This window comes from Phocoena phocoena, chromosome 7 (assembly GCF_963924675.1).
Source record: "Phocoena phocoena chromosome 7, mPhoPho1.1, whole genome shotgun sequence".
Taxonomy (NCBI): Eukaryota; Metazoa; Chordata; class Mammalia; order Artiodactyla; family Phocoenidae; genus Phocoena; species Phocoena phocoena.
This window is the reverse complement of record NC_089225.1, coordinates 70,842,155-70,866,794: the sequence shown is the minus strand read 5'-3', so window position 1 is coordinate 70,866,794 and position 24,640 is coordinate 70,842,155. Positions and strand designations below refer to the sequence as shown.

General features: G+C 37.2%; 1 protein-coding gene across 6 annotated transcripts in view; it reads right to left on the bottom strand.

The window, feature by feature from the left end:
• The window catches only part of PMS1 (PMS1 homolog 1, mismatch repair system component), a 98,424-nt gene that overhangs the window by 28,353 nt on the left and 45,431 nt on the right, over window positions 1–24,640 (bottom strand). For 3 of the 6 annotated variants that reach the window (XM_065880250.1, XM_065880253.1, XM_065880252.1), the window contains one exon: window positions 6,121–6,237. The exons of the other annotated variants lie outside the window; for them this stretch is intronic. In XM_065880250.1, coding sequence (XP_065736322.1) covers window positions 6,121–6,237 — 117 coding nt within the window. The remainder of the gene's footprint in view (window positions 1–6,120; window positions 6,238–24,640) is intronic. 6 annotated transcript variants of the gene reach the window in all.

Here is a 24,640-nt window from a genome sequence, read left to right as displayed (position 1 = left end):
GTCTTCTAAAAATTTCTTTCCTCATATTGTGACTTTCCTCTGGCTCTTTATCCTTTTCTTTTCAGCAACCGTTCTCTGTAAAGAAGTGGCTGTTTCTATCTTTATTCTGAGTATGCCATGAAGTCAATCTGACTGGGTTTTCATTACTGAGGGAAAATAAAAAAATCTTTTACTCTTTGATACATTGCAGCGTTGTACTTTATCTTCATTTTTGTTTAGAGAACTATTTTACAAATGTTTGAAGAGGGAGAAAATAAAGAAGAATCCTAGAAAAAATACCAGCGAGAAGACTGATTGATTTAGGGAACAGAAGGCAAGGAAAATGCTCCTACTTTTACTTTTAAAGATAATACAGAGAATTGTTAGGAATACCGAATAGAGCCAGACTGACATGATTTAAATCCTAGCTCTACTACTAGTGTGATCTTGGTCAAATTATTCAAAATACAGGCCTATAATAATCTCTTATCTGAAACAACTGGCATCAGCTGTTTTATTAACCTGTTAAGAAACAGTAATAATGGGAAAATTTCAGCTTAGGTTTAGAAAAGCAAGAGTGTCAGTGGGGGTGCTATTTTTAGTTAAGCAGAAACCATGAGGCTCCTTACCAACGTATCCTGCAGGCTGCCACCTATGTCTACGGCTATCCCTGCCCTTGGAAATAAGTGCTTAAGGAGATGCAGTACCAATTTTAGAACACTAAGCGCATTACCATCACAGTGCCAAACTGTGCCAATTAAAATTAGTTAATAAATAAACCTAGATAATCCATTATAAAATGAAAATACTTAATTAACTGTAAAACTTCACAAGACTTATAAATGGTTGTATAATTTACCAAGTAACATGAGACCCTTCTTAAAGCACCTGCTGAGCATCAGGGAGAGCCTGTTTAGCCTCTGAAAGACTTATGGGGCTTGTTGATGGAAAAAAAATACCCAGAATAGGGAAGAATGAAGATTAAAATGAAGAAAAAATTGGTAATATTGCTAGTCTTTTCCTTCCACACCATCTTGGCTGGCCACTGAATAAATACTATTACTTCCGAATACGGAGCTTTAAAAATGGCTTAAGACAACCTTAAGAACTAACAAGCTGTAAGTTATATGGAATAGTAAAATCAAATGGCAAAGTCTTATAAAATGCTATAAAAAGTGAAAATCCTGGCTTCCCTGGTGGTGCAGTGGTTGAGAGTCCGCCTGCCGATGCAGGGGACACGGGTTCGTGTCCCGGTCCAGGAAGATCCCACACGCTGCAGAGCGGCTGGGCCCGTGAGCCATGGCCGCTGGGCCTGTGCGTCCGGAGCCAGTGCTCTGCAACGGGAGAGGCCACAACAGTGAGAGGCCCGCATACCACAAAAAAAAAAAAAAAAAAAAAAGTGAAAATCCATCTATTTCGAGTGAAGAAAAATGTCTGTAAGAGACCAAATCAGTGCAACAAAATAAAAAATTAGATAGACCTTGTAAGATTCTATACCCAACTATTAACTAAATAGCAAAACAAAAATCAAAGGCAAAATATAAACAAATAATTCTCCCCTGATTGTCCTTCAGCTATGGACCCCTCTCTCCTTCCCTTCATCTCCAATACTCTATAATCTGGCTTCTACCTCAGTGACCAACTCCAATGGACACTTAGTTCTACCCTTACCTGACTCTCTACAGACCCTGATAACAATGACAACTCTCTACTTTGGGAAGCATGACACTGCTTCAGCCTTCTCTTTCTGTTTCCTCTCTGACACTTCCTCTTTAGTATGGTTTGCTGGTTTCTCTCTCTTTGCTGACAGTCTATAATGATGATGGTCCCCTTGAGTTTCATCATCAGATCCTTTTTTCTTGCTCTCTATACTCTCCCTGAGTAATTTCATTCCCATCTATACACATACACCAGTGACGCTAAGATACAGATGTAGAACCTTTATTTCTTTCATCCCCAAATGCTTACTATCTTTAACTAGCTGTCACACAAATCTTCTCAATCTCACCACATTCAAAACTTGATAAAATATTTAAGCTCACTTCTACCCTGCTGTCCAACTAGCTCCTCCTGTATTCCTTTACCATGATAAACAGCCCTGCCCCCTACCTAGTTTGTCAAACCCATCTCTTCTTCTCTGCCCCGATTCTGCTGAAGTAACCTTGACGTTCTTCTCTTTCGGTAAACCTCTAGAACCCTATGGGATTTATGTTTCTAAAGTAAAAATTTAAGTACTTCTGATCAGGATAGTGGAATAAATTCACAACTTATTAATAATTCCCTTCTCTCCATCCCAACTGCAAATACATAGCAGTGATAGATGAAATTAATTCTTTTTTTTTTTGGCGGTACGCGGGCCTCTCACTGTCTCCGGACGCGCAGACTCAGCAGCCATGGCTCACGGGCCCAGCCGCTCCGCGGCATGTGGGATCTTCCCGGACCGGGGCACGATCCCGTGTCCCCTGCATCGGCAGGCGGACGCTCAACCACTGCGCCACCAGGGAAGCCCTGAAATAAATTCTTACAAAAATTTTTAAAGACCTAACCGTTTAAAAATAAGACAAAGGAACCACAAACATAAAGATGTTATGAATGCTAAGCATAACAGGGAGTGATGGCTGAAATCAAAAGCCCTTATGTGCTCTATGATCAGAAACCAGCTGTATCAGAAAAAAAAATTGTAATGATGTGTGATTATGGATGTAACTAGACTTACTGTGGTGACCACCTCACAACGTATACATATAACAAATCATAACATTGTACACTTGAAACTAATATGTCAACTGTATATCAATTAAAAAGAAAAAAGGAAAAAAAGAAACCAGCTGGTCAATTGGAAATTCAATTCTGGTATGGAAATAAGGACAGAAAACACATATAGTTAGGGGATTTAAATCAGTCTTTCCCTTTGAAATGGGCAAATTTCTCCTCCCACACCCACAAATGTTTAAAAAATACTGTGACCACTGTTTGGAGCTGCTTGCAAAGATCACCAGAAAGAACAGAGACAACTCCAAAACCAAAAATAAAGTTAAGCCAAGTCAGCTAGGAAAAAGGGTCTGCAAAACATTGGCAGGACGAAAGGCATGAACTACTAATATTAATACCTAGCTTTGAATTGGAGCTGGGAGGGCAGTGGTATCTGCCAAACTATGGGAAGGGAGAGGAAAGTGGGAGGGAAAAACAAAACAATAAATCTGCATTCAAAGTGATTTTGTAAATTAAAATTTCAAAGCATATAAAATGGCAGAGAATGAGAATATTCTCTCAGGAATAAAAATGATAGAGCGATATGAAAATGACTGAAATTAGTATGTGTACCATGCTTTCAAAAGAGTAAATAAAAAACATTATTAAAAAAAACCCAGAAGATAAAGAAATCAAAACTGGTAGCTATAAATCAAGTTTAGAAGAAAGAACAGAAAAGTAGATATTGTTTTGGGAATAAAAATCAGGCAGCACTGAGGAATTCACCCAGAACTTAGCATGGATTGATGCAGAGCTATCAAAGAGAAGATAGATGTCAAAACAAACAAACAAACAAAAAAACCAACTTGAGGAGTTCCATCAAACCAACAAGGCCACACTGGGAAACTCCATAAGAAATGCCACCACAGCAGTGGTGCACCTGGGATCACCATCCATAATTAGGAGATTCTTCCCATATGGAGTTGCTATATAGATAAGAAAGGGACCCTCAATATTACAGAAACAGATATTACGAAGATTTTCTGCACCCAAGGTTCCCAATGACTTATGCATCTGCCACCCCAGTCCAGTGAAGGGCCTTGGTGGCCAAGTTTCACAACTTGAATGTATGTAATGAGGACAAAAGTGAGGTGAGAGGGGCAACCATTAGCAGTTGGTAAACAACTTAAGATTGATTTTGGCTAGGAATGAGAATGGGTCAAGGAAACTCTGAAAGCCCAGAAAGCATGGAATAGTGATGGGTAGCTGGTGGCAACATAAATACAATATCCATTTAGACACACAGTGCATGAACAAAAGAGAGATTTGGTTAGACGATCATTCTCACCAGGGAGACACTCAAAAAGTCTGTCCTTCTGACAGCCCACTGGAGTGGTACTACTCAGCAACACATAGTTTCCAAGTACCCTCATTCCCCCATGCAAGAATAACCACGTGAAGGTACAGCAAAGTTTTGGTATCTGTCGAAGATTACCAACAGCCCTTGTACAATTCTATCTCAAGATAAAATTTAAAAATCAATGGACATGGGGCTCACTGGTGGTGCAGTGGTTAAGAATCCACCTGCCAATGCAGGGGACATGGGTTCGAGCCCTGGTCCAGGAAGATCCCACATGCCACGGAGCAACTAAGCCTGTGAGCCACAGCTACTGAGCCTGCACTCTACAGCCCATGAACCACAACTACTGAGCCCACATGCCACAACTACTGAAGCCCCACACCTAGAGCCCGTGCTCCGCAATGAGAAGCCACGGCAATGAGGAGCCCGTGCACCGCAAGGAAGAGTAGCCCCCGCTCGCCGCAACTAGAGAAAGCCCGCACACAGCAACAAAGACCCAACGCAGCCAGATAAAATAAAAATAATAAAATAAATTTATGGAAAAAAATCAATGGACATGCACAGATCTGGCAACATATCTCAATACAGATCAAAGAAAAGAAATCCAAACTGCAGGAATGACTCATGTTCCAATCACACATGGAATCATAACTAACCAAGGTCTACATCAGTGCTTTTCCTACTTGAATATGCACTCGGAGACCACATTAAAATGCAGATTCTTGGGCTTCCCTGGTGGTGCAGTGGTTGAGAGTCCGCCTGCCAATGCAGGGCACATGGGTTCGTGCCCCCGTCCGGGAAGATCCCACATGCCGCGGAGCAGCTGGGCCCGTGAGCCATGGCCACTGAGCCTGCGCGTCCAGAGGCTGTGCTCCACAGCGGGAGAGGCCATGACAGTGAGAGGCCCATGTACCGCAAAAAAAAAAAAAAAAAAAAAAAAAAGTGCAGATTCTCATTCAGTATGTCTGGGATGAGGCCTGAGATTCTTCACCTAACAAGCTTCCACGTAATGGCAATGCTGCTGGTCTTCAGACCAAACTATGACAAGTAGAATCTCTAAAGCACAACACCACAGATATCATGTCTGGATCTCCTGTCACAAGCTTCCTGGGTTACCAGCATAGGCAACAAAGTTCCAGGAAGCCACAGGGAACCCAGGGGAATTTAGACAGTACCCTTATTATCCCAAGTCAGCCACCATGACCAGTCCAAGGTGGCACTAGTGTCTAAACTATTAAACAACTATTAAGAGAGCTCTGAAAAATAGAACCCATGTCAGATCATGGCCACTAAGGGTGGCCTGAATTGTTCCTCAGGAGAGAGAACTCTTAACACATTAATTGAGCACAAGCTCCCATCCAAGACTCCAATAAGATGATAATTAAGAACTCAATACTGCAAAAAAGGATAGGAGGGGAACTAGTAGCAGAAAAGAGATTGCAACAAATTATAAAAAAGAAAAGGAGAACAGAGAAGTCATAGTAATGTATACTCCATATAAGCGTTCAACTTTTAGAATGAATCTTCAAATAAAAGATGATTACATAATTAAAATTCTTCCAACAAACAAAAGATGGTTACATAAGAAAATAGGTTATTAAGCTAGATAACATGAAAGTGGAGCTGACATGACTGAGAGGGAGAAGAGCAGGTAGAAGTAAGATTGGGAGTGTTAATAACCTCATCCAATATTATTGGGACTGAAGAAGACTGTCTGAAGCTGACAGATCAAGAAAATAAAGCTGGAATACATATATCTAGGATGGGAAAGGGAAAACAAAGGTAAGAGAGCTCAACTTCTTTTCTTTCATTGTAGAAAGTAAACAGATGAAGATTCTAAATTGAAAATCACTTAAAAAATTAATGTAGCCACGATACTTAAACAATAAACAGAAAAGATAAAAACAGGAAGCAGGGCTGGGAAGAGAGGTTTAATATGAGCTCTGTGCGTATTTTCCTTTTGTACCTTATACACATACTTCGTTAAAATTTTAAAAGAAAAACTTCTTGCAACCCCAACCCCACAAAAAGGAAATAATTTAAGTTTCATTGGTAAATTAGAATTATTAAAGAACATTTTTGTTGTATACCTGAGATTCTTCAGAGTGGTACTGAAAGGGTTCCATGTTGCCCATAACAGCAGTCCCCAGAACAGACATGAGAGCCATTTTATGATCTGATACTCTAGTTTTCTGCCAAATAACTGCCTAGGGACAAAATAACACAGACAACTTTTGACACAATTTGGATTTAGTAAACTCAAGTACTTATACAAATTATTGCTATATTTAGCATTCATCCCTAGCTTATATTTTCTGCATCATTTATAAGATATGCATGTCTGACAGAACTCCGTTTCCAAATTTTAGTAGCTATATATGCTGCAGTGTAGAATCTATTTTAATTTCCCTTAACCTCAATTTTCTTCTCTCTGTAAGATGACTAAGAATAATTATCTCCCTGAGTTGTTGGAAGATGAAAATATATGATGTAGGCAAACACATAGGCAGTGTCTGGCATAAAACAGTTTCATTAAATATTAATTCTCTCCCCTCTTCTAATCCTAAACTTCAGAGTATATACTTCAGAGTATATTTAAATTAAATCGCTACTCCAAGTAAAGTATTACTGTTTTATTGAAGACAGACACCTATGCTATAAGATTTCTGTAAATAGTCAAACTGGTATAAAAATTTAGGATAATGCATGCTTTTTAAAATTACCTTTATAATTACCTTTTACACACAGAAAACTTTAAAAAAGCTAACTGAACCTTACAGACATAAAAGCTGAATAATGAGCTTGGATTTTTTTCACTGCAAGCATCCAGTAGGGTAGTTTAAGAGAAGCATAGTCCAGAGAGACCGCACCAAAGTTTGGCTGTGAAGTGTATGATCAGGTACCACATACTGAAATTTTTTCAGTTAATGAGGTTCAATTATAGTCAAATCTCTTGAGAAACCACCAAATACAGACACATATCATTCATTCAACAAATATTCACTTAGAACCCCCTAAATCCTAAAGAAAATGTGTAAAGGGCTTAGGAGAAAACATCAACATTCAAGAGGCAGACAGAGGAAGAAGAGGAGACTGAAAAAGATTGGCCACAGAGGCAAGAAGAGTCACAGGGCATTATGGTGCATAGAACAAGGAAGTTTTTTTAAGAAGAAAGAAGTAGTTATGTGTGACCAGTGTTGAGAGACCAAGGTAAAAAAAGAGATGTGGCCACAGGATTTAGCAATCAGGAGGATGAGAGCAGTTCTCAGGAAGCAGAGTAAACGAAGCCAAATTTTACTTACTAGACAGTGACTATAGGGGGAACATATGAAAGAGACAGCTCTTTTAGGAAGTTTGGCTGTAAAGTGAAAGCAGACAGCAATAACTGGAGGCAGGTGGATCAAGGCAAGCCTTGATGACACACTTGAACAAAAAGCAGTGAGGGAAGAATGGGTATACAAACAAGTAGGTTTGTAGAATCAATGGAAGGAAGTTGAGAAAGTTCTCCTTTGTTCTCTCTTTCTCTCTCCCTCTTTTTTCTGTAATGTAGAAAGGTTATTTGTTCCAAGTAAAAAGACACTGATTTAAATATGTGATTGTACAGAAGGTTTAAAAGAAAGAGAGACACTCCGGCTAGATCAAAGGATCCTAGCCAAACAAATTCCTTAACATGACCAGGAACCTATGTAGGCAGGAAGAAGTACTAACAATATTATGTATAATAAAATGAAAGGGGAAGTAAATGAATTCATGTTGTTCTCTAACTGGCATGTCAGGGGATAGCAGCGAAGTGCTGTTCTCTTCTGGACAAGATGACAATAGTCACTGACTCTGCTTCTTGATATGTATCATCTGTAAGCCACTTTTGTTTTTAGAATCTCAAAGACCAACCTGCTGGGGAAAACAGATAGTGTAACAACTGCTCAAGAAGACAAATTGCCCAATATTTAGTGTAACAGGAAAACCTTTTACCTATTCCCAGGGTTTTATTAATACTAATCAAGTAGGAGTTACAATTTATGAAGAACTTACTTACTAGGCACTACTATTCTAGAAACCATTAATTTTCACAACCATTTCAGGCAGGTATTATTATCTCATTTTCCAGATGAGGAAACTGAGGCTCAGATTGATTTACCCAAAGAAACAGAGATATTAGATCATGGAATCATGATTCATACCCTAACCTTTCTGGTTCCAAATTTTTACTTTGCTAACATCTCTCTCCTCTCTAGTCAAGGATAGTAATAAGTTACAGCCAACTTCAGACTCTAATTGGGAATTCTCAAATAGTGTCTCTGACAAATGCATTTTCATGTATGAGTATGTGATATGTTATGAAATCTCCAGTTGTTTGAGGGTATTAATACACTCTCAAAGCAAAATTATTTTAAAAATTCATTTAAAGTTAAATACATAATTTACCTTTAGAAGAGGGCAAGGAGAAAAATCGGGGTCTCCAAATCAAAGAAACCACACCAGAATAACAGAAATCCAAAAAAGACTGGGAGCTACTCTTATAGCATCCTGAAGTCAGAATACTTTTGAGAGTGCAGCTTGTCAGTACCAACCTTAACCGTATTATGCAGATCCTTATACCTAAGGATTTCTAAACTTCTGATAATTTTTATTTATTAATATTCATATAAATACAGATGTGTAGTAATTAGTCCCAGCAAAATGACAGAACTAGAATTTAGGTACTGTTCTGTCCTAGATGCCAACTTTTCACTGTCTATTGCTTTGAAAGTGATCTCAATTAGAAAAAAGGACCTAAAGTACATGAAATCAAATAGAAAAGTAAATTGTAAACAATTAAAAAATTAAGGTATAGGTTCAATGTGTATATTTCTAAAAATATTACGTTTTGGTAACTACATTTCCACTTAAAGGCCAATATGCTATTTAAAATTGGAACTGCTCCAGGAAACATGGGATGTCACGTAAGTTTTTTTTTTTTTGCGGTACGCGGGCCTCTCACTGTTGTGGCCTCTCCCGTTGCGGAGCACAGGCTCTGGACGCGCAGGCCCAGCGGCCACGGATCACGGGCCTAGCCGCTCCGCAGAATGTGGGATCTTCCCGGACCAGGGCACGAACCTGTGTCCCCTGCATCGGCAGGCAGACTCTCAACCACTGCGTCACCAGGGAAGCCCCACATAAGTATTTTTAATCTTTATTTCAGCACATATTATAATATATAAATGCTCTGGCTAAATTAAAATTTTTGGAAAAACTTCTAAATTTATTCAGCAAATATTTTATTGAACATCTACTTTGTACCAGATTCCATGCTAAAAGCTGGGAATACAAAGATAGAAGGACAAGGTCCCAGCTTTCAAGGAGCTAAAAATACCAAAGGAAAGTAAGGCATTAAAATAATTATAATGCATTATGAAAACCGCTAATACAAAACACAGTGGGAACACTGTAGAAGAAACCTAAGTCTACTCCACAGAGCCACTGCATGTGCGGTGAGACTTGAAAAGAGTCTGCCACCCACAAATTATGGGAAGGGCATTCCTGACAGGTAGAAGAGCACATGCAAAGGTATGGAAGCATAGAAAATATGCCTTGCTGGAGATGAAGCTGGACAAGAAGCTGGACAAGATAGATAGACAGGAACAAGATCGTGAATGACCTAGCATATCATGCAAAGAAGTTTATAGTTTCTCTTATATGCAATGCAGAATCAATGGACAAATCTAATTGGGAAAATGCCATGATCAGATATGGATGTTAGATCTTTTGACCTTGAAGACTTTCTGTTAAGTGAGATAAGTGAGACAAAGACAAACACTGTATGACATCACTCATATGTAGCATCTAAGGAAAAACTCACAGAAACAGAATAAAATTGGTAGTTACCAGGGCATAAGGGTTGGGGGGATAGGACAGATGTTATTTAAGGGTACAGACTTGCAATGAGTAGTAAATAAATCCTAGAGATGTAATGCACAGTACAGTGAATATAGATAATAATATTGTATTACATTCACCAAACTTGCTGAGAGACTAGAACCTAATTATTCCAACCAGTAAAAAGAAAAATTAGTTAATGTTATAGAGGTGCAATTATTGCTACAATGGCAATCGTATTATATTCAATAATACAGTATCAAGTCAACATGTTATATACCTTAAATTTACACAATGTTTTGTGTCAAATATATTTCAATAAAAAAAAGAAAGAGATCTTTGGCAAGAACGATTTAGTGAGAATTGAAACTAAAGCAATATGGATTAAAAAATGTGACTGTAATAATCCAACTCAGAGATTCTCAACTTTTATTGAGGACACATAAAATGGATGAGGTTCACATTCGCAAAATAGTCTCATAGACACTGACGATTGTGTGTTTTTCCTGGCACACTAGCTATAACACTATCGCTTTCTCTTCTACTCACAAAAATACAATGGAACGCAAGTCAGTAAAAGTGACATTTACAGGATTATTTATCTTATTTTTTTAAAGGTAAAACATTTGCAAACTTTGGTATCTTACTAATATTAACACTGTGGCTGAGAATCACTGGACTGGGTAACAGAACCAAGCACACTGCTAAGAGTAAAAGAAAACAGATAGACTAAAGGATATGAAACAGACTTGATGTGATTTTGTGACTCAGTGCATAGGGAGAGGAAGAAAAGGAGAAGAATCAGGAATGTGATTGAATCCTTGGTACCAATAACAGCATCAAGTACTCAGAAGGGCCCAGTAAACGATTTGTTGAAGGAGTGAGCAAATGAATACATTTTCCTAGAGAAAAGTAACCCTAGTGGAGTTGAAAACTAGCTCTTTATTTTTAAATATTAAGACTGCTGGTTCTCACACCACTACATGGGTTAGAAATTATAGTCTTTGTCTATTCCTTTAGGAAATCCAAAACAACTTTGCTTTTCCTTCTTTTCTTTAAAATACTGGTTTTATTCTGATAGAACTGACACATGATACAATTTAAGTATACAAGTATACAATTCAATGGTTTTTAGTATGTTTACAGAGCTGTGCAACTAAATCCCCACAGTTTAATTTTTTAAAACAATTTTATCATTACAAAAAGAAACCCTGTACCCATTAGCAGTCATTCCCCATGTCCCTGCACCTTCACCTTATGCAATCACTAATCTACTGTCTCTATAAATTTCCCTACTTTGGGTATTTCATATAAATGGAATCATACGATACATAGTGAGTGGCTTGTTCACTTATAGCATACCTTTGTCAAGTTTTATCCATGCTGTATCAGTACTTCATTCTTTTTTTAAAATCCAGTTTTATTTAGCTACACAATGCTAAAGACTACAGACTGTCTCAGGTGTATCTTACAGTAATGATACAATTTAATTTACACGAAAGGGTAAAACATAAAATATATGAATTTAGTTTTGAGTTTACAGTAAGGGAAGAAGCTAGCATAATTAATATTATATGATCTAAAGAAAAAATAGGAGCTAACAAATTCTGTAACTGAGTGTTAATTTGCATGAGATGATAGATTCTCCAGATGAGGGACTTTTATGCTGTTCAACTCATAAATTTAGTGTCTGTCACATAACGAATATTATTTACATGTTTTAAAATGAGATGGATGTAGAAAGCCACCAGCTATATACCCCACTAATGATGATTCTAACTCAGCTCAGGTCACAGGAACTTCCAATATTCTCTCCCTTCTAGATGGAGGATAGCAATAGGTGACTGAGGTTCTTTCCAATTTCTATAAACAGATACTGATAAAATGATTCCTACCAAAAAGTTACAAATAATACTGACAGCAGCAAGGCTCTTTGAAAGAAGATCATTTTGAATGACACTGCTTCCTAGTTCTGTTTATCTTTTTCAAGTGAATTTTGAGTCACTGCTTTTTTAACACTTCTGAACAATTTCAGCTTAGATATAATTTTTATGCAATGCCTCTGAATTCTGACCATTAAACACAATGTGTTTAGGTAAGAATCACATTAAGTCATTAGTGTGCTTCATTTCATTGGCATCTGGAATAGTCACTGATTAGCTGGGTTGACTGGTTTCATATGTAAAAATGTGCAGAGTTCCTTTTATCTTCATCGTCCATACTAGAAATTTTAAAGGTAAAAAAGCTATGCTCAAGTGATTTCAGGTTAAAACATGTGATTTCAAGTGATTTCAGAGTTTGGGCACTCAAACTTTAATCAAAGGCTCAATCTCCACATATTTATGTGCAAAATTCCAAAGTGACACTTATCAAATAAAGAAATCTTAATGTCCTATTAACAGCTATATAACCTACACTTCTGTATGTCACATAACATTTAATTCTTTTTGCACTGGGAGCTGCACTGCAAACATAAATCTATTTATATAAATACAGCCTTCCTGAAAGATTCCAAAAGCACTAGTCCACTCAACATGCCTATACACATCGAAGTACTGAGGTCCCATCACAGAGAAAAGAGCAATGGGTTACGTAGACATACAAGGAAAAAAATGGTCAGAATCCTTGCCCTCTAGGAAATTAAAAGCTGGCTGAATTAGAATGCAGTATTGGTATCAATAGGATAATTAAGGACATGGAAATATTTGGTTGATAACGAGCAATAATTTCTTTTTTAAAATCTTTTTTTCAGCTTTGAGGTATAATTGACAAAAACTGTATATATTTAAGACATACAATCTTATTGTTTCATATAACATTGCATATTGTGCAGTGATCACCACAATCAAGCTAATAAGCATTCATTACCTCACATAGTTACTATTTTTTGTTTTTACTTTCATCCCACCACCAACTCCCCTCTGGTAAACACCTGTTGGTTCTCCATGAGTCTTTCGGTTTGTTATGCTTGCTCATTTGTTTTGTTTTTTAGACTCTACATATAAATGAAATCATACAGTATTTCTTTTTCTCTGACTTATTTCACTCAGCGTAATACCCTCTAGGTCCATCCATGTTGTTGCAAATGGCAAGATTTCATTCTTTTCTTATGGCTCAGTAGTATTCCATTGTATATACGTACCACATCTTCTTTATCCATTCATCTGTCAATGGACATTTAGGCTGCTTCCATATCTTTTTTTCTTTTTTGCAGTACACAGGCCTCTCACTGTTGTGGCCTCTCCCGTTGCGGAGCACAGGCTCCGGATGCGCAGGCTCAGTGGCCATGGCTCACGGGCCCAGCCACTCCGCGGCATGTGGGATCTTCCCAGACCAGGGCATGAACCCGTGTCCCCTGCATCGGCAGGCAGACTCTCAACCACTGTGCCACCAGGGAAGCCCCATTCCATATCTTGACTATTGTAAACAGTGCTGCAATGAACATAGGGGTGGATATATTTTGTCAAATTAGTATTTTTGTTTTCTCTGGAAAAATACCCAGAAGTGGAATAGCTGAATCGTGTGGTAGTCCTATTTTTAATTTTGTGAGGAACCTCCATGCTGTTTTCCTTAGTGGCTGCACCAATTTACATTCCCACCAACAGTGCAGGAGGGTTCCCTTTTCTCCACACCCTCTCAAATAACACCTGTTATTTGTTGCTTTTTGATAATAGCTATTCTGACAGGTGTGAGGTGATATCTCACTGTGGTTTTGGTCTGCATTTCCCTGATGATTAGTGATATTGAGCATCTTTTCAGGTGCCTGTTGGCCATCTATGTTTTCTTTGGAAAAATGTCTACTCAGGTCCTCTGCCTTTTTTTGTTAACATCTTTATTGGAGTATAGTTGCTTTACAATGTTGTATTAGTTTCTGCTGTATAACGAAGTGAATCAGCTATATGTATACATATATCCCCAAATTCCCTCCCTCTTGCATCTCCCTCCCACCCTCCCCATCCCACCCTTCTAGGTGGTCACAAAGCACCAAGCAGATCTCCCTGTGCTATCCTCTGCCCAGTTTTAAATCAGTTTATTTGGTTATTAAGTTGAGTTCTTTGTACTTTTTGGATATTAACCCCTTATCATATATATTGTTGACAAACATCTTTGTTCATTCAACAGGCAGCCTTTTCATTTTGTTGACAGTTTCTATCATTGTGCAAAAGCTTTTTAGTGTAGTCCCATTAGTTTATTTTTGCTTTTGTTTCCTTGCCTGAGGAGAGAGATCCAAAAAAATACTGCTAAGACCAATGAGTGTACTGTTTATGTTTTCTTCTAAGAGTTTTACAGTTTCAGGTCTTACATGTAAGTCTTTCATCCATTTTGAATTTACTTCTGTAAATTGTGTGAAAAAGCAGTTCAGTTTGGTTCTTTTGCATGTAGCTGTCCAGTTTTCCCAACATTATATGTTGAAGAGGCTGTCTTTTTCCCATTGTGTATTCTTGCCTCCTTTATCGTAGATTAATTGACCATATACATGAGGGTTCACTTCTGGGCTCTCTATTCTCTTCCATTGATCTTTGTGTCTGGTTTTGTGCCAATATCATATTGTGTTTTTTTTTTATAACTTTTATGTTTTATTTATTTTTGGCTGCATTGGGTCTTCGTTGCTGCATGTGGGCTTTCTCTAGTTGCGGTGAGCGGGGGCTACTCTTTGTTGCAGCATGCGAGCTTTTCATTGTGGCCGCTTCTGTTGTTGTGGAGCACGGGCTCTAGGCGCGCGGGCTTCAGTAGTTGTGGCACGTAGGCTCAGTAGCTGTGGCTCACAGGCTCAGTAGTTGTGGCACACAGGCTTAGTTGCTCCGCAGCATGTGGGATCTTCCCGGGCCAGGGCTCGAACCTGTGTCCCCTGCATTGGCAGGCAGATTCTTAGCCAGTGCACCACCAGGGAAGTCCCTATCATATTGTTTTGATTGCTGTAGCTTTGTCGTATAGCTTGAAATCGGGGAGCATGATAATTCCAGCTTTGTGCCAATATCATATTGTTTTGATTACTGTAGCTTTGTAGGATAGCTTGAAATTGGGGAGCACGATAACTCCAGCTTTGTTCTTCTTTCTTAAGATTGTTTTTGTCATTTTGGGTCTTCTGTGTTTCCATACATATTTTAGAATTATTTCTTCTAGTTCTGTGAAAAAAGCCATTGGTATTTTGACGGCAATGCACTGAATTCATAAACTGCCTTGGGAAGTATGGTCATTTTAACAATATTAATTCTTCCAATCCATAAGCATGTTTTATCTTTCCATTTGTTTGTGTCATTTTCAATTTCTTTCATCAATATCTTATAGTTTTCTGAGTACAGGTTTCTTACCTCCTTGGTTAGATTTATTTCTGGGCATTTTATTCTTTTTGATGCAATTGTAAATGGGGTTGTTATCTTAATTTCTCTTTCTGATAGTTCATTGTTAATGTATAGAAATGCAACAGATTTATGTATATTAATTTTGTATCCTGGAATTTTACCAAATTCATTTATTAGTTTTAATAGTTTTCTGGTGGCATCCTTAGGATTTTCTATACATAGTATCATATCATATGCAAACAGTGAAAGTTTTACTTCTTCCTTTCCAATGTGGATTCCTTTTACTTCTTTTTCTTATCTAACTGCTGGGGCTAGGACTTCTAATACTATGTTGAATAAAAGTGGTGACAGTGGGCAACCTTTTCCTGCTCTTGACCTCAGAGGGAAAGCTTTCAGTTTTTCACCTTTGAGTATGATGTGAGCTGTGGGATTGTCATATATGGCCTTTATTAAGGTGAGGTACATTCCCTCTATACCTACTTTGTTGACAGTTTTAACATCATAAACGGATGTTGAATTTTGTGAAAAGCTTTTCCTGCACCTACTGAGATGATCCTATGATTTTTATTCTTCAATCTGTTAATGTGGTATATCACACTGATTGATGTGTGGATACCGAATCATTCTTGCATCCCTGAAATAAACTGCATCTGATCATGGTGTATGATCCTTTTAATGTATTACTGATATTGGCTTGCTAATATTTTGTTGAGGATTTTTGCATCTGCGTTTATCAGTGATATTGACTTGTAATTTTTTTTCCACTACCTTTGTCTGGTTTTGGTATCAGGGTGATGCTGGTCTTGTAGAATGAGTTCACAAGCATTCCTTCTTCAACAGTCTGAGAAGGACAGGTGTTAATTCTTTAAATGTTTGTTAAAATGCACCTGTGAAGCTGGCTGGTCCCGGACTTTTGTCAGGAACTCATTCCTTTTTTAATGGCTAAATAATATTCCCCTATATGGATATACATTTGAAGTATCATTGCCTCTTATGACGGACGTGTGGGTTATTTCCACTTTTTGCCTATTACGAACGATGCTGCTATAAACATTCACGTACATCTTTTTGTGTGAAATATATTTTTATTTTTCTTGTGTATATACCTAGGAGTGAAATAGCTGGGTAAAGTGGTAACTCTGTTTATTTTCTCTGTTTATTTTTGTCAGACTGTAATCTTTCCATTTCCTCTGCACGTGTTTGTGTTTGTATGTGTGTGAGTGTAAAAAGACAAAAAGGTGCTGGCTTCTGCTATGATGGTTGTTATTTTAAGCCAGCCAGTAGCTGGTGATTTAAGGAAAAATACTCAAAATAAGAGAAGCAGGTTAAGGTTCTTAATAATCTGCAACTGTATATAAATTAAGTGTCATCTGCTTCATACTTTCTATATCACAAGTTATTTTTAACAAGGAGTAGTTGAGCAATAAAAACTTACTCACAAAAAGTTTATCTCCTTAAAGCTAGCCAGCTAGCTCTCTGATTCATACATATGTATAAAATGTATTTAAAATGAGTAGTCATGAAAACATTTCAAGAAAACTAATGTTTTAAAATTCCTGCACTTAATATAGCTATAAAACCTGTGATTTTTCTAGTGGAAACGTCATCTTGTGTGTTTTAGTTTGTATTAGAGTGATGCCTCAGATAGGAATCTTAGCTGCTGATTAATGCAAACATGCTATTGCACTGCCTGACCTATTGAAAAGCTAGTATACAGAACTGCAGAAAGATCACTTGAGGAAATGGGCTCTAAACAAGCTGTGAAACACAAGAACCACTGAATGTGAATTGTTTTTTTTTTTTAATGTAAATACTACTAGCAGTTCTAGAGCATTATTTCACACTGGGCAATTATTGCATCAGATCAGGGGGCTGATTTAGAAGCATTTTCTAAGTAGTTATAGTTAGGCTAACAATAAATAATAAAGAGGTCTGCCAATAAATTAAATCTTCACTATTACTTAGGCAATTAAGATTCATTTTCAAAACAGGACCCATTATTAAAGAACTAAACAATTAAGTATAGTAATTAAAAATTAAGGGTATAGAAAGTACTGAATTTTTAAGTGCTACAGTTTTTACAGCAAGTAGTTTTTAGTTTGCTTTCCCCACCATTTCATCAATCCTGTATTATTTTCTAAAACAGAGATCTTCTTTTCACTTCCGGAAGTTTTTCATATATTTTGCCCTTAGGCTGAAAGCTTAATGTGTGCTAAAAATACACACACATACCCCCATATGTTTTCTATCTAGGTCACACAAAGTTGGAGCATCTGGATGTGCCAAGTAAGAATCTGACTCTAGTCAAGATGATGACAGCGAGAAAACACCTCAATAAAAAATATATTACATGCAAGCCATGTAGTTGATTGAAGTTAGCCAAATATATCTTGCCATTTTTCCTACTTCATTGACATATACTATTTGAAGTTAGATGAGAATATTCAGTATTTAATTAGTAAACCTCAACTGTGAAGGCAACTTGTGATAATGGGAAAAAGGAGGTTACACATAGATAATAAACAATTAACTAAAAACTATAATGCTAATAAGACTGCCTGAGCAAAGGTGACTCCTAGAATATGAAATCAAAGTATACATATTGGCATAGAGTGCCACCAAACTTTTCACGCAAATTATTTGCAGACATGTACTAAGAACTTCATGTTTCAATTTCTTAAAAATCAGAAGTTTTAACTACTTCCAAGGTCTTACAATAATAGATCTGTATCTACTGCTATCTACTCCTGGGCATGTATTTGTACTGAATGATTCAGAAAAGGGCAGAGGCACAAACACAGTATAAGAAAAGGCAATCTCTTTCCACACTGGCAGTATGATAACAACATTAGCTATAGAAGCTTATAGAAACTTTATTGCTGAATGTTTTGAGTTTAGTATAAAATTATGGATTATTCCATCACAATACCAAATACTATTGTTAAAAGAATATCATGGGCTTCCCTGGTGGCAAAGTGGTTGAGAGTCCACCTGCCGATACAGGGGACACGGGTTCATGCCCCGGTCTGGAAAGATCCCACATGCCGCGGAGCAGCTAGGCCCGTGAGCCATGGCTGCTGAGCCTGCGCGTCTGGAGCCTGTGCTCCGCAACAGGAGAGGCCACAATAGTGAGAGGCCTGCGTACCGCAAAACAAAAAAAACAAAAAAAAGAATATCACATTCTATTAACATAATAAGCATTAATATGATTTGATTCTTACTAAGCAGCCCTAGAGTTTAAAACAGGTAAAATTTATTTAGAAGAGTTCAATATTTAAAGTCTCTTATGTGGGAATTCCTTGGTGGTCCAGTGGTTAGGACTCAGTGCTTTCACTGAGTGGGGTGGAGGTGTGGGGGCTGAGTTCAACCCCTGGTTGGGGAACTAAGATCCCGCAAGCCACATGGCACAGCCAAATAGAAAAAAAAAAAAAAAATTAAAAAAGACCCCTCCCTCCCCCCTTAAAAAAAAAATATAAAATCTTTTATGCTTAATTTACTCTGCTTAAATGTTTATTTTATATTCACGTTTTGAAATATAGTATGCATAATTATTTTTTCCTACGGTTATAAAGAAATTAGTGACTTTACCTATGGGAGGGGGGCTTATAGGAGCTAGGCATATGAGAGACAAAGATGAGATTAATTTTTTCACTCTACCTTTTCATACTTTTTGGGTTTTGAATCATGTAAAGAAGGTATGGTTCAGTCAAAAAAACTAAGCAAAAATTTGAAAACATAAGTTAACCTCTGCATAATTTTCAAAGGGAGATTATAGATACTCTTTGTAGCCTTTAAAGCAAGAAAGATTATTTCCAATTGCTAATCAAATCTTATCTACATCAGAATGTTTTCTTTACCATAATTCCAAAAGATGCATGTACCACAATGTTCACTGCAGCACTATTTACAATAACCAGGACATGCAAGCAACCTAAATGTCCAACGACAGATGAATGGATAAAGATGTGGTACATATATATAATGGAATATTACTCAGCCATAAAAAGGAACGAAATTGAGTTATTTGTAATGAGGTGGATGGATCTAGAGTCTGTCATACAGAGTAAAGTAAGTCAGAACGAGAAAGACAAATACTGTATGCTAATGCACATATAAGGAATCTAAAAAAACAGTACTGATGAACCTAGTGGCAGGGCAGGAATAAAGATGCAGACGTAGAGAACGGACTTGAGAACACAGGGGTGAAGGGGAAGCTAGGATGAAGTGAGAGTGGCATTGACATATATACACTACCAAATGTAAAATGGATGGCTAGTGGGAAGCTGCTGCATAGCACAGGGAGATCAGCTCGATGCTGTGTGACGACCTAGAGGGGTGGAATAGGGAGGGTGGGAGGGAAGATCAAGAGGGAGGGGACATATGTATACATATAGCTGATTCACTTTGCTGGATAGTAGAAACTAACACAACACTGTAAAGTAATTATATTCCAATAAAGATATATTTTAAAAAATGTTTTTCTTGCCTATACCCTTTTCTACATGCTCTGTGCAACTGCTTGGACTACTGAACCAGCTTCTTCTGTTACACAACTACTACACATAATTTGGTTCATTCTCCAACTGCCATGAGAATTATCATATCCTGTTAGTCTCCTACTAAATGTCCTTATTATGTTCCCATTAACCACTTGGCAAGAAGTCCATATTCCCATGTAAAGTCCGTAAGATCCCTCAGAATCTAGACCCAAGTAACCTTTCCAGCCTCATCTATTTTCCTATACTGGCTTTCTCTGACCTCTCATGACTCCTTGATCTGGCATGTGCTTTGAATGCTTTTGCCCACTAAGTCTTTCTCAAGAACCAGTTCTAAAGCCACCTCCTCTGAAAATTCTTTTTGAATTCAACCAGTTTAATGACTGCTTCCAGATTACTTATATTCTTAATACTGTTTATAGAAATCTTTCAGATCAGTCTTTCTGATCAGCTCTTTAATTGTGGATCTCTGAGGCAATCACTACATCCTCCCATATTTAACTTTACAGAAAAGGTTATTTGCAAATCAAGCTGCTACTGCTTTATACAATATTTGATTTCAGCTTTTCTTCTTTATTCGAACTGAATATATCACCTTTCTATTACATTTTGTTTTTCAAGAGACTTTTCTTCTCCAAATTGACTCTTACTTCTCCCTAACACATTTTTTTTGTGGTACGCAGGCCTCTCACTGTTGCAGCCTCTCCCGTTGCGGAGCACAGGCTCCAGACGCGCAGGCTCAGCGGCCATGGCTCACAGGCCCAGCCACTCCATGGCATGTGGGATCTTCCCAAACCGGGGCACAAACCCACGTCCCCTGCATTGGCAGGCGGACTCTCAACCACTGCGCCACCAGGGAAGCCCTCCCTAACACATTTTAAAGGAAGCTACCCCAACCACCTCTTCTACAATGCAACTCCATCCTCTACATGGTTCTCTAGTTGTTCTTTTTTTCAGATCAAGACCAATAATGGATAGAAAATCTAGACAGAAAATCAATAAGGAAACAAAGGACTTGAACAACAGTATAGACCAAATAGACCTAATAGACATATATAGAACATTCCACCCAACAGGAGCAGAATACACATTCTTCCCAAGCTCACTTGGCTCTTTCTCCAGGATAAATCATATGTTAGGTCATGATACAAGTATTAACAAATTTAAAAAGATTGAAACATACCAAGTATTTTTTCTGACCACAATGCAATGAAGCTAAAAATCAATAGCAAAAGGAAAACCGGAAAATTCACAATATGTGGAAATTAAACAACATACTCTTGAACAACCACTAGGTCAAAGAAATAAAAAAGGAAATTATAAAATGCCTTGAGATAAAGGAAAATGAAAATACAACATACCAAAACTTATGGGTGCAGCAAAAGCAACACTAAGAGGGAAGTTCACAGAAAAATCACCTACATTAAAAAAGAAAGATGTCAAACAGCCTAACTATATACCTCAAAGACCTAGAAAAAGGGCAACAAACTAAGTCCAAAGTTAGCAGAAGGAAAAAAATAAAGATTAGAGTAGAAAATAAACAAAATAGAGAAAAAAACCAGAAAAAGAAATCAACAAAAATAAGAGTTGGTTTTTTGAAATGGGACAAAACAAACCGTTATTAGCTAGACTAACAAAAATAGATCCAAATAAATAATATTAGAAGTGAAGAGATATTACAACTAATGCCACAGAAATAAAAATAATCATGACAGACAACATGAACAATTACATGTCAATAAACTGGATAACCTACAAGAAGGGTTCAATTCCTAAAAACATACAACCTACGAAGATTAAGTTATGAAAGAAAAGTCTGAAGAAACTTATAACTAGTATGAAGTTTGAATCAGTAATCAAAATCCTTCCAACAAAAAAAATCCTAAGACCAGATGGCTTCACTGGTGAGTTCTACCAAACATTTAAAGGAGAATTAACACCAATCCTTCTCAAACTCTTCCTAAAAACTGAGAAAGAAGAAACACTTCCAACTCATTTCATGAAGCCAGCATTTTCCTGATACCAAAGCCAGAGAAGAATACTATGAGAAAATCAAACTACAGGCCAATATCCCTGATGAATACAGATGCAAATATTCTCAACAAAACACTAGAAATCAAACCAACAGCATATTAAAAAGATCATACACTATGGTCAAATGGGATTTATCTCTAGGATGTAAGGATGGTTCAACACATCCATTTAAATTAATGTGATACACCACATTAACAAAATAAAGGATAAAAATCACATGATCGTCTCAATAGATGCAGAAAAAATATCTGACAAAACTGAACAACCTTTCACAATTAAAAACTTTCAGCAGGGGCTTCCCTAGTGGCGCAGTGGTTGAGAGCCCGCCTGCCGATGCAGGAGACACGGGTTTGTGCCCTGGTCCGGGAAGATCCCACATGCCGCGGAGCAGCTTGGGCCCGTGAGCCACATCCGCTGAGCCTGTGCGTCCGGAGCCTGTGCTCCGCAACAGGAGAGGCCACAACAGTGAGAGGCCCACGTACCGCAAAAAACAAAAAAACCAAAACTTTCAGCAAACTAGGAATAGAAGCAAGGTAACTCAACATAATAAAAGCCATCTAGAAAAAGCCCATCATATTCAACAGTGAAAAACTGAAAGCTTTTCCTCTAAGATCAGTAACAAGGTAAGAATGCCCATACTTGCCACTTCTATTCATTATAGTTCTGAAAGTCCTAGCCAAGCAATTATGCAAGAAAAAGAAATAAAAGGGATCTAAATGAGAAAGGAAGAAGTGAAATTGTCCCTGTTTGCAGATAAGATCCTATTTCTAGAAAACCCTAAAGACTCCATAAAAAACCCGTTAGAACTAATAAATTCAATGAAGTTGCAGGATACAAAATTAATACAAAGATCAGTTGTATGTCTATATACTAACAATGAACTACCTGAAAAGGAAATTAGGAAAACAATCTTATTTACAATAGCACCAAAAAGAATAAAATACTTAGAAATAAATCTAAGGAGGTAAAAGACTTGTATGATGACACTGATGAAAAAAATTAAAGATGACACAAGTGGAAAGGCATCCTGTGTTCATGGGTTGGAAGACTTAACATTGTTAAAATTTCTATACTACTCAAGTGATCTACAGATTCAGTGCAATCCCTATTAAAAAAAAAACAAAAAACCCAATGGCATTCTTTACGGAAATAGAAAAACACAATTCTAAAACTCATATGGAACTATAATAGAGCATGAAGAGCCAAATAAATCCTGATAAAGAACAAAGTTAGAGGCATGACAGTTCCTGAGGTTGAAATATATTACAATATATTGTAGTATTTGATTACTACAATAATCAAAACAATATGGCACTGGCATACAGACAGACATAAATACCAACAGAAAAGAATAGAGAGCCTAGAAAAAGATCCATGCATATATGGTCAACTGATGTCCGACAAGGGTGCCAAAACTACACAATGAGGAAAGGATAGTTTCTTCAATAAATAGTGTTGGGAAAACTGGATATCAACATGCAAAAGAATGAAGTTGGACCCTTATCTCACACCACACACAAAAATCAATTCAAAATAGATTAAAGACTTAAATATAACACCTGAAACTGTAAAACTAGAAGACAACATACAAGAAAAGCTTTATGACACTCGTCTTGGCAATGATTTCTTGGATAATACACCAAAAGGACAAGCAACAAAAACAAAAATAGGCAAGTGGGACTACATCAAACTAAAAAGCTTCTGCACAGCAAAGGAAGCAATCAATGAAGTGAAAAGGCAACCTATGAAATGGGAGAAAATATTTACAAACCATATATCTGACAATTAATTTCCAGAACATATAAGACACTCCTACAACTCAAAAACCAAAAAACTAATAACCCAACAAAAAATGGGCTAAAGACTTGAATAGACATTTCTCCAAAGAAGAAATACAAATGGTCAACAGGTATATAAAAAATGCTCAGTATAAAATGCAAATCAAAAAGCACAATGAGATATCACCTCACACCTGTCAGGATGGCTACTGAAAAGACAACAAGTGTTGGTAACAATGTGGAGAAACTGGAACCCTTGTATACTATTTGCGGGGATACAAAATGGTGTAGCTGCTGCAGAAAACAGCATGGAGATACCCCAAAATATTAAAAATAGAACTATCAAATGATTCAGCAATCCTACATCTGAGTATTTTCCAAAATAATTGAAAGCAAATTCTCAAAGAGATACTAGCACTCCCATGCAGCACTATCTACAATGGCCAAGATGTGGAAACAACCTAAATATCCACTGATGGATGAATGGATAAAGAAAATGTACTATATACATACAATGAAATATTATTCAGGCTTAAAAAAGAAGGAAATTCTACAACATGTGACAACATGGACGATCATGAGGACCATTATGCCAAGTGAAATAAACTAGTCATAGAAAGACAAATACTGCATAATTCCACTTATATGAGGCATCTAAAATAGACAAATTCATAGAATCAAAGAGTCAAAATGGTGGTTAACAGGGACTGGGGGGACAGGGAAATAGGAAGTTACTAATAAATAGGCATAAAGTTTCAGCTAGGGTTAGTAAGTTCTAGAGATCTGCTGTACACCATACCGCTAGTCAACAATACTATATGGTACACTTAAACTATTTGTTAAGTGTGCAGATCTCATGTTAAGTGTTCTTAACACAATAATATTTAGAAAAGAAAAAAGACGACCAAACCTACAGATTTTGAATTGCCAACACTCCTACAATCAGCTGGCTCTCTGGTCCTTAACTGATGGCAATTCTCTTCCCATACACCCTATTCAGGCAAATATGCCAACAATTACCTTATGGTTCTTTTTTTTTTATTTCTAATTTTGTCCTTTTATTAAAAAAACAAACAACAAGTTTTAAGGCTAACAAATAATATGCAGCCTGGAGTTGATGAGCTTTTCTTTCTTAATTGATTA